The sequence below is a fragment of the Notolepis coatsorum genome (genome assembly GCF_963971535.1).
Source record: "Notolepis coatsorum genome assembly, chromosome: 11".
Taxonomy (NCBI): Eukaryota; Metazoa; Chordata; class Actinopteri; order Aulopiformes; family Paralepididae; genus Notolepis; species Notolepis coatsorum.
The window spans coordinates 56,688,094-56,703,510 of NC_140175.1; the positions used below are offsets into that span (position 1 = coordinate 56,688,094).

At 41.9% G+C, this 15,417-nt stretch overlaps 1 protein-coding gene across 1 annotated transcript; it reads right to left on the bottom strand.

The window, feature by feature from the left end:
* Positions 1 to 833: 833 nt before the first annotated feature.
* LOC311237134 (putative nuclease HARBI1) lies at positions 834 to 1,898 on the bottom strand (the record flags this gene model as incomplete). Its single annotated transcript, XM_084324940.1, has 3 exons — positions 834 to 1,177; positions 1,266 to 1,352; positions 1,508 to 1,898. The coding sequence occupies 3 exons, from the start codon at positions 1,896 to 1,898 to the stop codon at positions 834 to 836; spliced, it is 822 nt and encodes a 273-aa protein (XP_084181066.1).
* Between the last annotated feature and the right edge of the window lie 13,519 nt (positions 1,899 to 15,417).

Sequence of the window (15,417 nt, forward strand, 5' to 3'; positions counted from 1 at the left end):
ATATAATATACACTTCATTTGTATAGCACCTTTCATACAGGAATTGTCACATCAGTAAAGAAGACTGGCATAGAAATAACTTTGTCGTCAACGATTTTATTGAGGAACATGACAAGAATCTCTTCATTTATTTGAAACAATATCTAACCGTATGGTTCCGAACCTTTCTAGCAAATAAATAAAATGTTATTAAATTGCCTATTCATTCCACAGGCAACTGGGCTGAGTTGCTCTTGACCGTCGATCCCGTCGACACCCAGGAGGAGCAGGAGGCGTCCTGCAACCGACCCCCTTCGGCGCGCAGGGGGCAGAGGGTCCACCCGGACCCGGTCCTTACGGAGGCCGTGATGTCTAATCAGGAGACCACCATCACCCTCCTGAGCGATATGAGGGACGAGCAGCGGCTCACACGCCAGACTCTGGCTGAGTACCTGCCCCAGTTCGTCGCGGTCCTGTCGGGCATCGGCGACAGTCTCCAGAAAATCGCTGAAAAGGATAAATAAAGACCGTAACCACTTTTGGCGTTGGTGTCATTATTATAATTAAATAATTATTAGCTGGATGAATGCCTTTTTTTGTTCCGTTCTTTTAAAGTTTGATTGATACCCTGCATGCACGGTAAACTGAGTGTCATCTGGTCACTTTTAAACTGTCAGCTACTTTTATTCAACTAAAACTGTAAAATGCAATTAAAAAATGGTTCCAATTCATTAATCAGCTCAATTCGATTTCAAACGACAGTATTTTTTTTGTATGTATAGGTTACTAATGATTACTTAATTAATATGAATTAACCCAAATCTCAGTTCTTACAGTGCATGGGGTAGACTTACTTAAAACTGCTCTATGATCCTAGCTCTTGTCTGCATTCCAGTGGCGTTTGGAGGTGGCTGTTCCACGTCTGGCATTTCTGGGTTTAGCAGCGGGATGCCATGCCTGATGGCCATGTTATGGAGCACACTGCAGGCCACGATGATGTTGCAAACCTTTTCAGGCCGGTACTGCAGTGTGCCCCCCGTGCCAGACAGGTAGAGCCACCGACCCTTCAGGAGACCAAATGCACGATCCACAGTGACTCTTGTGCGTGCGTGCGCCCGGTTATAGGTGCGCTCCTGTTCGGTGGTGGGGTTGGTCAGCGGCGTCATCAGCCATGGCTTCAGTGGATAGCCACGATCCCCTGCATTAAAAGAGATATAATTTAATTACAGATACCAGTAATAACATTACAATTTAATTAAATATAGGCCTAAATGTGTAACACTCACCAATAAGCCACCCGTCTTCAACAACCCCAGCCTGGAGACGAATGCCCACAGAGCTGTTCTGCACCACAAACGAGTCGTGGGTTCCTCCTGGCCACCGGGCAACGACATTTAGGAGTGCCAAACGGGCATCGCAGATCACTTGGACATTTACAGAGTGGAACCCCTTCCTGTTAACACATTTTGTGATGGTGTTTTGATGGCTATGTGTGTGCAGTCTATTGCTCCAATTATGTTGGGGAAACCGGCGATGGCGTGGAAAGCCCTCTTGACCTCGACCTGCTGTGCATGTGTGTATGGGAATTTGATGTAGTCGGGGATTAGGGACATGATGGCATCCAACACTGTGGGCATGATCCTGCTGAGTGAGGGTTGGGAGATGCCCGAGCGATCTGCGATCTCCCGCTGAAACGTCCCGGTGGCCAAGAATCCCAGGGTGGAGAGGACTTGGATGTGGACGGGGATGGCATGTGTGCGCCTTGTTTGGCGCTCCAATACGGGTCCCAGATTCTGGCACAGGTCGAGCAGGATTTGCCTGGGGAAGCGGAATCTGCTCATGAGCCACTCTGTGCTCTCGGCAAACAGGTCTGCCCTGTCCCTGAAGACGCGCTCCCTGCGGAGCGCACCATGGCCCATTGCCAAATCATCCAACAATGCAAGGACTGCGTTATCCATGCTGAATACATTCTGAAATCCATGTTCCAAATGTAATTTATAGGGTTTGCCGACGATTAAACTCATGTCGCTAATTTAATTACGGGTCATACAGAACACCTGGGTATATTGAAACTCTTGATTGATTTTCTTTCAATCTGCGCTCCAATTGGGTCGTTGTTGGTCAGGGACGATTCTAGCCACGCATGGCTTCAGTGGATAACCGTGATCACCTGCATTTAAGTGATATTTTGATGACAGATATAATAACATTACAATTTAATTAAATAAGATTAGGCCTGAGTCATGCGTTCCTTATCAGCCAACAACTTATCGGCCAAATGCAACGTTAACCATCCTGCATCCTACATTCAGAAATTAATGCTATTTAGGGTTTGACAATAATTACACTACTATCGCTATTTCACAATGAACTATAATGAATTACGGGGGTCATACAGAATACGCGCCAGTGTCTTATTTCCGCGTTGAAACTAATGCATGAACTGAGGAGCGCTTATGCCGTAGTAACGATATTCTACCACTGGGCGTCAGCTAAGCATGCTCAGAGCTGTGCGTAGACATAAGCACGAAGTCAAGTTCACGTTCGAATTGATAAATCCCACACTTTGCTTAGAAATGGTCGTACGCACGGGTTAAGCACATATCTGTGCGTACGTCACGTTGATAAATGAGGGTCCTGGTGCCGTTCATCGCAGGAGGTTACTGTAACGGTTTGGGTTCTCTGGCCCCGCCTGAGAACCACCCACCATTCTGACACCTATCACTTGGCTTCCCTGTCACTTGTCTCCCTGTCACTTGTCACTTATTTTTGGGTCTCCTGATTGGTTGTCACGATGGTGCGCTTGGTATGTCTGGAATGTGGTCTTATTTAAGTTAACCCTCTGAGGTCTAAGGTAACTAGCTCCACCTCCTCAGAATTTTCCCTTTTCTTTGTGACATAATATAAAACTACAGGTTCATACCTTCAAAATAAGCCATCAATTGTAAAATTCGAGCCGATAGTTTTCAATCAATGTCCTATCAAACATTCTGGTAAAATCCTAACTACATTCCAGCACAGGAGTTGGAAAGGATCAAAGTTCATTCAACTATCTGATGAAAAAACTACACTCCCAGAATTCAATGTGATCAATGTCACTAGACTAATTCACACCTGGAACACCTAGAACAAAGGCCCAGTTTCTAGTCTGTCGTTCCTTTGTCATTCCAATGACTGGACCCAGCAGTGGGCCTAGCCCTAGAGTGACACACAAGCTAGATAGCATATTACCATGCCTAAAACCTTAACTTTAAAATGTACAAAAAGAAATGTATGGGGGAGCATGCCCTCGGACCCCCCTAGAGGGGCCGAGGTTCACCCATCACAGTCTCACAAAATCCTGTGGGAAACACTGGGTCTCATTCCCGAAAATTTTCCAAAGATATATTCTGGAAGACTTATCTTGGAACCACTGAGACATAATCTATGACAAGTACACTCTGAGTCCTGAACGTGCTGGAGATATGTCTTAAGTGGCTGAAACGGTCGCAGAAATTATATGATCTGATATCTGCTTGGAGAATGGCATTCTGTCGTAAACTCCAAAAGCGCGTTCCCGTTCAGCTCATTTGCATACAAAACACCGCCTCCATAGTTCTTTATAAGGCAATTGGTGACGCAGCTGTGTGAAATGGAAAGGCGGAAGTGCTTTGCGAGCCGCGTGATTACGAAACCTTGCGTCAGTCAGTGCCAATCAGAGAGCGTCTCCGAGAAATGCGGCTAGGTTTCGTAATCACGTTTGCGCCCATCAAAACTAGATTAGATTAATGTATTGGCATCATATACAGCTCGCGGTACACACCTGCCGCAGCGCGCGCGCACACACAGACACGCGCACGCGCAGTACTGTATATGAATGAATGAATGACATATAATATATATAGCCTACGGCGGGCGTAATGAATTAACGCAGTATGGCTTATTATTCCATAAGCCTATATGCTACTGTTCATTCGTAGGCGCACACAAGACTTGTTATGGAATATTAATGCAGTCTATTTCCACCGATTAGCTTTAGTTCTTATTTATTTATCCACTGTCATTTCAGTGTTGGTGTATAGGCTATATAGTGTATTTCAATATAAGTTTAATTGATTAATGATATATTCAAAGGAATGCAGGTGTATAGCTATATCAACCCCCTCCAATGTACAGTAAATGACCATGTATGGTTTTGTCAATATTCCAATGTACAGTTTTGCTTGTACAGTGTAAGTCTATCCCCCACCCATCCCTACCCAACCTCCTCCAACAGTTTCTACGTCAAATGTACTCTCTTTTCTGGACTCTTTTTGTATCACAAACAGTACTGTATTTGCAAATCTGGTATGTCATAAATGTATAGATGTACTGTCTATCTGTGTCATGTGTGATATATATGTTATGATGAATTGAAAATGGGGGACCCTGATGTAAACAAGACCAAATTCTTTCTCTGGTCTGCATCCCCTTATGTAATTGAGCTGTACTGTACTGTACCCATTCTGCAATCTGTTAATAACGTTTTCAATCAATCAATCAAACAAAGGTCAGTCCCATTGTATACCAATCAATGGGATACATTGCATGTTGACCTGCATTCTTTCAAATGTATATAATTAATCATTAAAACAGATGTGTAACAAATAAGAAATACAAATTCCACAGAAGGCATTAAATTATTATTATTTTCAATCATTTCACAATAATTGCATAATTGTGTTTGCATATCTGAGTAATTATTTGTCCAAAATAGCTGGTTCAGATATGGTTAATCCAGCTGCCCTGTGATCAGATGAATCCATATTATTTATTTTTCCGACATCAAATTCGTAATTTATTATCGTACAAATATTGTCATATTTATTTTAATTATGATTAAGTAATTCATTCCAAGGAGGCATGTAGCGTTGACGTGAAGGAATCACTATGAGAACACAGTCTGTCAAGTTATAATAACATTTTAAATTAGTCAATCAATCATGAGATTTGATCGTGGGCTGAGAGCATATTTAAGTGTGCTCCTCAGCACTCTTAGATCTGCTCTCAAATAAGATCTCAGGAAAATTTGAGGACTCCCACTCCCAGCCCTAATATGTTTTAAATAGGCCGAAATCTGGCTAAGACGAAATATTTTGTCGTAACTTCGTTCGAGAATGAGACCCACTGTTACTATTATTACAGTTTTTAGATAGATAGATAGATAGATAGATAGATAGATAGATAGATAGATAGATAGATAGATAGATAGATAGATAGATAGATAGATAGATAGATAGATAGATAGATAGATAGATAGATAGATAGATAGATAGATAGATAGATAGAAACTTTATTGCCATTTCAACACTGTTGATTGGGATTTGTCTTGGTGCCACGTACAGTACAGACAATGTTAAAAACATACAATATAAAAACACAAGAATACAATATAAAAACACAAGAGTACAATATAAAAACACAAGAATACAATATAAAAACACAAGAGTACAATCCCCACAATAAAGAGTTTTACACAAACAATTAAAAAGAAAAAATGCTACAGTACCTAAAATAAATTGCTCAGTGTTCCAGTTTTAAAGTGCATATTGCCTTAAAGTGCATGTTGGCTGGTGCTAGCCCTTATTGTACAAAGTGCCTGTACATTTGTACTCGAGTTCAGGTGACGGACAGCCTCGGGATATGTACTGTTTTTAAAACGGGATGTCCTGCACCTGAGACTTTGGAGTCTTCTGCCAGAGGGAAGGGGGTTAAAGAGGTCGTAAGCAGGGTGAGACGGGTCCCTGATCACCTTTTCCCCTTTCCGCCGGATTTGTGTGGCATAAATGGAGGCCACAGAGGGGAGCTCACAGCCGATGATTTTTGACGCTGTGCGTACAGTTTGTTCTAAATGTCCCCTATCATGGACGGTGGTGTTTCCGTACCACACAGTCATTGAGAAGGTAAGGACACTCTCTACAGTGGCTCTATAAAAACTGAGCATCGCCTCCCTGGACACACCAAACTTTTTAAGCTGGCGCAGGGAGTGGAGCCTCTCGTGGGCTTTGCTAATTATGAGGCTGGTGTTAACTTCCCATTTTAAATGATCACATATGGTGATGCAGAGGAATTTGAAACTGTCCACCCTCTCCACCTGCCGGCCGTTTATGTACAGAGGAGGGTGGACTGCCTCCCCGCGCCGGAAGTCAACTATAATTTCCTTTGACTTAGAGATGTTCAAAAGCAGGTTGTTCTCCTTGCACCATACAGCAAAGCTATCGACTTCAGCTCTATAGGCCGATTCATCCCCGTTCTTAATTAGTCCCACTACTGTTGTGTCATCCGCATATTTAAAAAATCGGACAGAATCAGAGTGGGAGGCACAGTCATTAGTGTATAGACAGTAGAGCAGAGGAGAGAGAACACAGCCCTGGGGGGCCCCGGTGTTCAAGGTCCTGGAACTAGAGAACAAATTACCTACTTTAACCACTTGTTCTCTGTCTGAGAGAAAATCTAGAATAAAATAGCAGAGACTCATCAATTCCGAGCAATTTAAGTTTTTCAAATAATTTAAAAGGCACAATCGTGTTAAACGCTGAACTAAAATCAATAAACAAAATTCTTACATAAGTGGCAGAGGCCTCCAGGTGCTGCAGGATGGTGTGTAAACACATAGATACAGCATCCTCTACAGACCTGTTGGGCTGATAAGCAAACTGATACATGTCTAATTTAACAATACTAGATAAATGATCACAGACAAGCCGCTCAAACACCTTCATAATGACAGAGGTCAGAGCGACGGGCCTGTAATCATTCAGACAAGCAGCGCTAGATTTCTTGGGCACAGGTATGACTATGGCAGATTTATAGCATGCCGGGACGCCTGTTGCTTCTTCCCAATCCAACAGTGCAAAAATGCTTCCGCATTCGTCACCGCAGGCCACTACGGTAAAGCGCCTTTCTTTTCAGGCCCGCTTAGACAAATGCTATGGCATTTCCGCGTACATTGCAACGAATCACTTGAAACCTCGGCTGGCTGTCTATTGCCATTCTCTAAGTCAAACTCTAACCTTAACCAGCTCCTTAACAGCGCCTAAACGTAACCCTTCTAACCTTAAGCAACTCCGAAACAATGCCTAACCTTAACCAACTCCGAAACAATGCCTAAACTTAACCGGCGAAATGAATGCATGTTAAAAAATATTGCCATTCTCTAAGTCAAACTCTAACCTTAACCAGCTCCTTAACAGCGCCTAAACTTAACCCTTCTAACCTTAAGCAACTCCGAAACAATGCCTAACCTTAACCAACTCCGAAACAATGCCTAAACTTAACCGGCGAAATGAAACGGCGAAAGAATGCCGAATGCACGTTAAAAAAATTAAAATAAAAATAATTGAAGGGAATCGAACTCGCCAGCAACGAGCCGTAGGATCCACGGCCATGCAGTCTTGCCAATTGAGCTATTTCTGGATACTGAATAAAGGGGCGGTTACTGGCATATAATGAGCTCCGCTCGTGTCGAACCAAGGCGGGATCTCATGCGCATGCGCGGGCACCTCGCGAGCACGCCGGCGCACGCACGCACCTGAGCGAGCACGCCGCCGCCGGTGCACGCACCTGAGCGCTGGGCGAAGGAAAATGAAAGGCGCATTACCGCACGCCACTACGGTACCTGCGGTGACGAATGCGGAAGCATTTTTGCACTGTTGGATTGGGAAGAAGCAACAGGCTGCCGGGACTTTAAGTGTGCTGAGAGACCAATTAAAAAGATCTGTAAAAACAGTAGCGAGTTGGTCAGCACCATTTTTCAGGGTAAAAGTAGACACATTGTCTGGCCCTGCGGCCTTCCTAACATTTTGTTTGCGGAGTAAGGCTCTGACTTGGTGTTCCTCGACTGCAAAGGGGGGGGGGTTACAGGACCCATTCTATCAGCTACCCTGGGTTGATCACCTGAGTGCACATCAAATCTGCAATAAAATTCATTGAGCTTGTCAGGGAGTAGGGGGTCCCCATTCTGAGCTGACTGTTTATTCTTGTACCCAGTAATCATATGTAGACCCTGCCAAACCCATTTTGCATCCCCAGCTTTCAATTTGTCCTCAAGACTATCTCTGTATTTAGCCTTAGCTGTTTTCACACTTCGTTCAAATTCATACCTGGCAATTTTATAGAGATCTGCATCTCCACTTTTGAAAGCCTGATTCGTCTTAACCCAGAGACTTTTAACCTCTTTATTAAACCATGGCTTATTATTGCCATAGATAGTCATCATCTTTGATGGGATACACCTGTCTTCCGAGAAGTTGATGTATGAGGATATTGTGTCAGTGTATTCATCCAAATCATCACATGCTTCACTAAAAACAGACCAGTCAGTGAGCTCCAGACAGTCGCTGAGCATATCAGCAGCCTCAGTCGACCACTGCCTCACAGGCCGGACAGTCCTTTTAATAGTCTTTAACTGTTGACGGTACTGAGGGATTAAAAAGATCATATTATGGTCAGATTGACCAAGAGGGGAGCGCACCACGGCGTGAAATGCCAGAGAAATTGTACAGTAACATTGGTCGAGTGTTTTTTCGCCTCTGGTAGCAGCGAATATTTGTTGTTTGTACCTGGGTGCCGACTTCCTCAAGTTGACGTGGTTAAAGTCACCCATTACGAGGAGGGTAGAGTCCGGGTGTGCATTCTCCATCTCCGTGATCCGTGCAGCCAGTTGCTGGGACGCCAACTTAGCCTCAGCTTGCGGGGGAATATATACAGCCACTATAATAACTGAGGCGAATTCCCTTGGTAAATAAAACGGTCTGCATTGGATGACGAGTGTCTCTAGCTCAGGGGAGCATGACCGGTTCATAATTTTCGTGTCAGTACACCACCTTTGATTGACGTAACAGCCGAGGCCGCCGCCCCGTGTTTTCAGCGACTCTGAAGTGCGATCCGCCCGGTGGAAAGAGAACCCGTCTAGCTTTAGCGCGGATTCGGGTATGCCAGAGTGAAGCCACGTCTCGCTGAAGCACATTACGGAGCAGTCTGCGTAGTCCTTCCGAGATGATGTTAACATGGCCAGCTCATCCAGTTTGTTAGATAGGGATCGCACATTTGAGAGTATTATACTCGGTAATGCAGAGCGGTGCTTGCGTTTTATGTGACGCACAAGAACGCCAGCCCGTCTTCCGCGTCTCCTGGGCGCAGAGCCGTTGTGTGGACCCAAGCCGGTTTGTTGAACAAAGTCACTCGAAGAATAAAGTAACTTGGGTTCAATGTCCGGCAGCACAGAACGTATCCTTAAAAGTTCCATCCTTTCATATTTCAGACACGTACCCTCCGAAAAACCCATGGAGAAAAGAGACAAACACAGAGCAAGCAGCACCATGTCGCCATTAGACGGTGCCATCTTATCTAAGCAGGGCTCTCTTTTTTTGCCCATTGCTTGAACACTATAGACCAAAGTAACACAACTTGAAGTTTTTGTTACAATACCTCAAACACATATACCCATACCTTAAACAAAAGTGCTGCTTTGCACTTTAGTTGAAATTCTGCAACACACTTGCTCCTTTATGCAACACACTTGGTCCTGCATACTACACCCTATTTCATACATAAGACACTTAGTTCAAAAATGAAATCTCAGCGTGCCATTTGGAAAACACATGTAGCTTTATATCACTAAAATTTAGCAACTCTGCTTGGCTAAACGACTGATTGTTTGTAGTACAAACAATGGATGAAGACACAATGAGAACCTTATCTCAATCCATCGTCCAACAGATAAGAACTGATATGATAGCCTTCTTGGATGCTAAGCTGGAACCTATTATTTGTACTTTGAAAGGCATTCAGAACTCTGTATCCACACTAGCAGACCATCTGCAGCTAATGGAGCACCGTGTTGGAGCCAATGAAGATAATGTGAATGATCTCACCACCCGTGTCATACAACTTGAAAAAGACAACTCTTACCTGCTGACAAAGATTGATGATATGGAGAACAGAAGCAGATCTTTGAACCTCCGCTTCATAAAAGTACCCGAGGCCGCTGAAGGTCGGGACCTGATCGGGTTCATGGCTGGCTTGATTCCTCAACTCCTGGGGCAGGATCACTTTCCCACTCCATTATCCATTGAAAGGGCTCATCGCAATCCGACCTCTCGACAGGACGACAGATCCAACCCGAGACCTATCCTGATAAAGCTACAACACTTCCAGGATAAAGTCAAGATCCTCCGACTTGCTCGTGACAAAAAATAGTTGTTCCTTAATGACTCGCGTGTCTTCATCTTCCCAGACTACAGTGTTGAATTGGCAAGGAAACGCCAGGCCTTCCTACCAGTGAAACGGCGTCTCAGAGATCTTAATTTAAGATACTCACTTAGTTTTCCAAGCACCCTGAGCATGACCGTCAACGGCAAAGAGGATCTGTTTCGTGATCACAAAACTGCCGAAGCTTTCTTCAAGACTACAGCGTAATTAACTTCCATTCTCGTCAAAGTCTTTGGAAGATGTCGCCTCATGTTCTAGGATGACAAAGTTGCTGACTCGAATCGATGCCAACAGGCTAGCTTTAGCCATTCACTCGCTACTAACGTTAAGACAGTATCTCGAAAATATCCTACGTTTGCGAACATTCCTCTTCATGGTCTCTGTTACTACATCGATATGAAAATAGTGACTCTTTGAACTAACCGGTGGAATCGCCTTGTTTCTGTCAGTCTTTTTTTTTGGCTGATATTCTTTCGTTTTCTAAACTTGCGTCCAACAGGTTGGGCATCCTGACTTTTTTGTTTGCTGGAAAGTGTGACGCGTCCGGCCACTTTCTACTGCCGTAAAGCGGTAGCATAGTGTTGCAAAGTGTCGCAAGGTGTAGTCTCGTTATCTCTATACTAAGAGGAACAATTTATTTCAGTTTTCTTTTAGTTTGTTATCTTCTACTATGTAGTGCTATCTTCTTTTCCCCTTTTTAGGTTGGACTGAGGGTATTATTATTATTTAAAAAAAAAAAAAAAAAAAAAAAAGGGCGATGTGTATATATATGTATATATTGAATTATTAGTTGTATTTATATATATATGTATATATTTTTTTTTCCTTTTTTTTTCCTTTAAATAATCTTGTCACTGATATGTACACTGTACCCTTTCCAACCTCTCATGTGGTACTAACCTATCTTGTTAAGTTACTACTGAGCTACATATATATACATAACATGAAACAGGCAAAGCTCAGTGGGGTGGAGGTTCTTGCCTACTCACCTGAATCCTTGGGCCTAAGGGGTCAAGGATCAATGGGCCAGTCTTGTGTTCTGTTTTTTGTTTTTATGTTTTCTGTGTGTGCCAGTTACGTGTTCTGTCTGTTTTTCCTGTATCTGTGTGCTTTTGTGTCTTATAACTGTGTATTTTGTTTGTTTGTCTTGTATTTACACATACTTATAACAAGTGTAATTATGTCTCTCATCTCCTTTCTACAATGGTTGGTTGCTTTTACACACTGGGGTGGTCTTACACTCTTTATAAACTTGATGTGCTCTGATGGATGGTGTTAAAGGTCTAAAAATAGTTCATCAGAATATCAGAAGTCTGTTACCCAAAATGGATCTACTTAAGGCATGGGTTTTTCAACACAGGCCAAGCATAATTACATTATCAGAGACCTGGCTTAACGATAAAATAACAAATGAACAAATTAAACTAGAAAATTATGTGTTGTATAGAGAGGACAGATCCCTTAAGAAAGGTGGTGGAGTTGCTACTTATGTATTATCTACTGTAGCTTGGTCTCTGAATTAATCATCCCTGAAGTTGGGCCTCTAGACTTTGAATGCATTTTTGTCAAAGTCACCCTGCATATGAATAAATACTTAACTATTGGAAATATTTATAGACCACCTTCAGCACCTGCAGAATCATTTAATTCTATTAAAGCTACTTTAAATTCTATTTCATGTAATAATGAACTTATAGTTCTTGGTGATTTTAATAAAAACTGGCTAGCTACATCACTAACCAAAGTTAAAAATATATTTCTTAATTTAAACCTAACCCAGTTAATTGATATGCCTACCCGAGTCACAGCTACCAGTGAATCTTTGCTTGACTGGATCCTAGTCTCTCATCCCAACAGATTTTTAAAAGCAGGGGTTTTGTCAGATTGCCTTAGTGATCATTCTATTGTGTACTGTATTTGGAAAATTAGACTACCTAAAGCACCACCCAAAGTGATTCAAATCAGGCAACATAAGAAAATGAATGTGGATCAATTTATCAATGACCTAATCTCAATCAACTGGGATAGGTATCAATTAATACCAAATGTTCACGACTCTTGGGATTTCTTTTACTCCGAATTTTCTGAAGTGTTGGATAGGCATGCTCCACTAAAATCTGTTAAAGTTAAGGGAAGTCATCTTCCATGGATAACACCAGATCTTATAAGAAGCTTCAGGCATAGGGATCGAGTCTGGGCCAGATTCCGAAAAGACAAGGACCCAGTTGTCTGGGAGGAGTATAAACGGCTGAGAAATGTTAGCAAGACTATGGTCAGAAATGCCAAAAACAATTATGTTAAGGACTCCTTAGCTCGTGATTTCAAAAATCCCAAACAATTCTGGAATAAGATTAAAACTTTAACTGGTGTATCCAAAAATAATATTATTGACCAGATAAAAGTGAACACTATTATACGAGATCCACAGCTGATTGCACAGTCATTCATCCAGCATTTTTCATCTGTCACTGCTGCATCATCACTCAATCCCGTGTCTGATCTCTTCAGTAATAGCTTCTCTTTTATGATCATAGCTTCTCTTTTATGACATTTTTACCTTTGGAAGTCTTTGATGCCATAAATAGCCTAAAAGTAAGTGGTGGTTCTGGATTAGATGGTTTAGAACCTAAATTCCTCAAACTTGCATCCCATATTCTAATGTACCCATTATGTGATCTGTTTAATATGTCACTGTCCACATTCGAAATGCCTGACATATGGAAGTGCTCTCGTATTACCCTGTTGGATAAAGGTGGAGATGCACTTGAAATGAATAATTATAGACCAATCGCAATTATTTGTTCTATTGCCAAAGTGTTTGAGAAATTGATATATAATCAGCTCTCTAAATTTCTTGACAAGTACAATCTTTTATCACCTCATCAATCCGGTTTTAGGTCAAAATTCTCAACATCAACAGCTCTATTAAAGCTTACAAACGACATCTTTTCTGCAACTAACGATGGTAAATTAACTGGTGCAATTTTTATCGATCTGAGCAAAGCCTTCGACTTAGTTGACCACCACCTACTTCTAGATAAACTTCACTCTGTTGGCTTATCACGCAATGCATTACTCTGGTTCAATACATACCTTCATAATAGAAAACAATGTGTTGTCATCCAAGGGTTCAAATCGGATACAATGGTCCAAGAACGTGGTGTGCTGCAAGGTTCAACCCTTGGTCCACTTCTTTTTTCAATATTTATAAATAATATACCTTCTGTCTGTTCTGATTGCAGCGTTCATCTTTATGCAGATGATACAGTGTTGTATACATCCAAAAATAATGTAGCACAGATTCAATCAGCCTTACAATATGACTTTAAGACACTACAGAAATGGCTTGCTGAAAATAAACTAATACTAAACAAAACCAAATCGCACTTTATGATTTTTGGTACTCGGAAAAGACTGAAGGCAACCGAATCTAAGGCATGCGTTATCTTATGTGCCGATAATACACCTCTGCATAAAGCTGAACGCATCAAGTATTTGGGAGTATGGTTTGACCCCGAACTCTCATTCAATTTCCATATTACCTCTACTGTTATTAAAATGAATCGCAGCATTGGAGCCCTTTATAGAGCTAGACATTGTTTTTGCTTCACTGTTAGAAAGAGACTTGCACAACAACTTATTTTGCCATTAATGGACTATGCAGATGTTGTCTATCAAGCTGCTTCCAAAACCCATTTATCACCTCTAAATGTGGCTTACAATCAATCAATCAATCAATCAAATTTATTTATAAAGCACATTTCACATGACGCGTGTCAACCAAAGTGCTGTACAGAGGGTAAATACACAAGATACATAGACAACAATCACAATAGACTATGCAGATTTGTTCTTGACTGTCCGTTCACAACCCACCATTGTACTATGTATCAAACCTTAGACTGGCCTTCTCCTACTTTAAGAAGACAGAGACATTGGCTGCAATTGATTTTCAAATGTATCCATTCTGACTATCCTGCTTACCTGAAACAGTTGATGGTCCCTTTCTCTTGCACTTATCGTCTAAGACAGGGGTTCCCAAACTTTTCAGGCCGGGACCCAGAAAATAAGGCGTCAGAGAGCCACGGCCCAATGCACATCGTCAGGCTTTCTTTTTTTTCTTTTTTTGCCAGGCGACCGATTTTTTAAGTCAAATATCACTTCAATCCTATTAAGTTAGTTCAAGTTAGTTATTCATTTATATGTGCTATTTATGAGAGGGCTAACTTGTTGCAAAATAATAATGATAATAATAATAGCCTCATTAAAATACTATTATTGCTTCGGTTGTTTTCAGCGTTTTATTCGCATAATCTGTTATTTAGTTTGAAATGTTCGTTGAAATAAGTAGATTTTTCGTTTTTGTTTATTTATTAAGTTAATATAAAACCATATAGTCACATTTTAGAATACAATAGAATAGAATTTTAGAATACAACTAGAAACACTGTCCTGGCCTGCTTCTAAGTTCAGTGGCAAAAAAAAATAAAAATAAAAAAAAGTTTTTTTGGATTTTTTTTTAATCATCTCGCGGCCCTCCCGTGGCTGCTCGCGGCCCACCTTTGGGTCGCGACCCCGACTTTGGGAACCACTGGTCTAAGACACTCTGTACAGTATTTTTTCACAGTTTCTCCATTTTCAAAAGCAATGGCCAAGAAATCTTTCATGTTCAAAGCCCCTTCGGACTGGAACAATCTTCCGGTGACCATTCGGTCCATATCTTCATTTTACCTCTTTAAAAATGCTCTTTGTTCTAATTTTATTGTCAAGTGTACATGCTTCCTTGGTGGGGCTCCTGCGCTGGTGAGGGGACGTGGGGCACAGCCGTCCTTTATGCGGGTGTTACGGGTTAGCTAGTTGGCTCTACTCCTATTTTTAGGCAGGGGGGGCCGATTGGTTGATTTGGGGCGCTTGTTGGGCAGGTTGATTGCTCCTCTTCTCCTGCCAGTCCTGGAGCTCAATTTCTATTACATCCTGTATTCTACTCACCCTTTGAATGTTTTGTTGGGCCTTTCTCGCGGCGGCTGCCTGGCGGTGTCATCGCAAGGTAAGCATATCTGTTTGCCCTGCGGTGGCAGCGTCATGTGACTGCCGTGGAGTGGGCCTCTTATGATGGAGATTGAGACATATCCTCTTATCCTCTTATAATGAGACATATCCTCTTACAATGTGTACTTGTTCTGTTGTGTTTTTGTATGTCCTGTATTT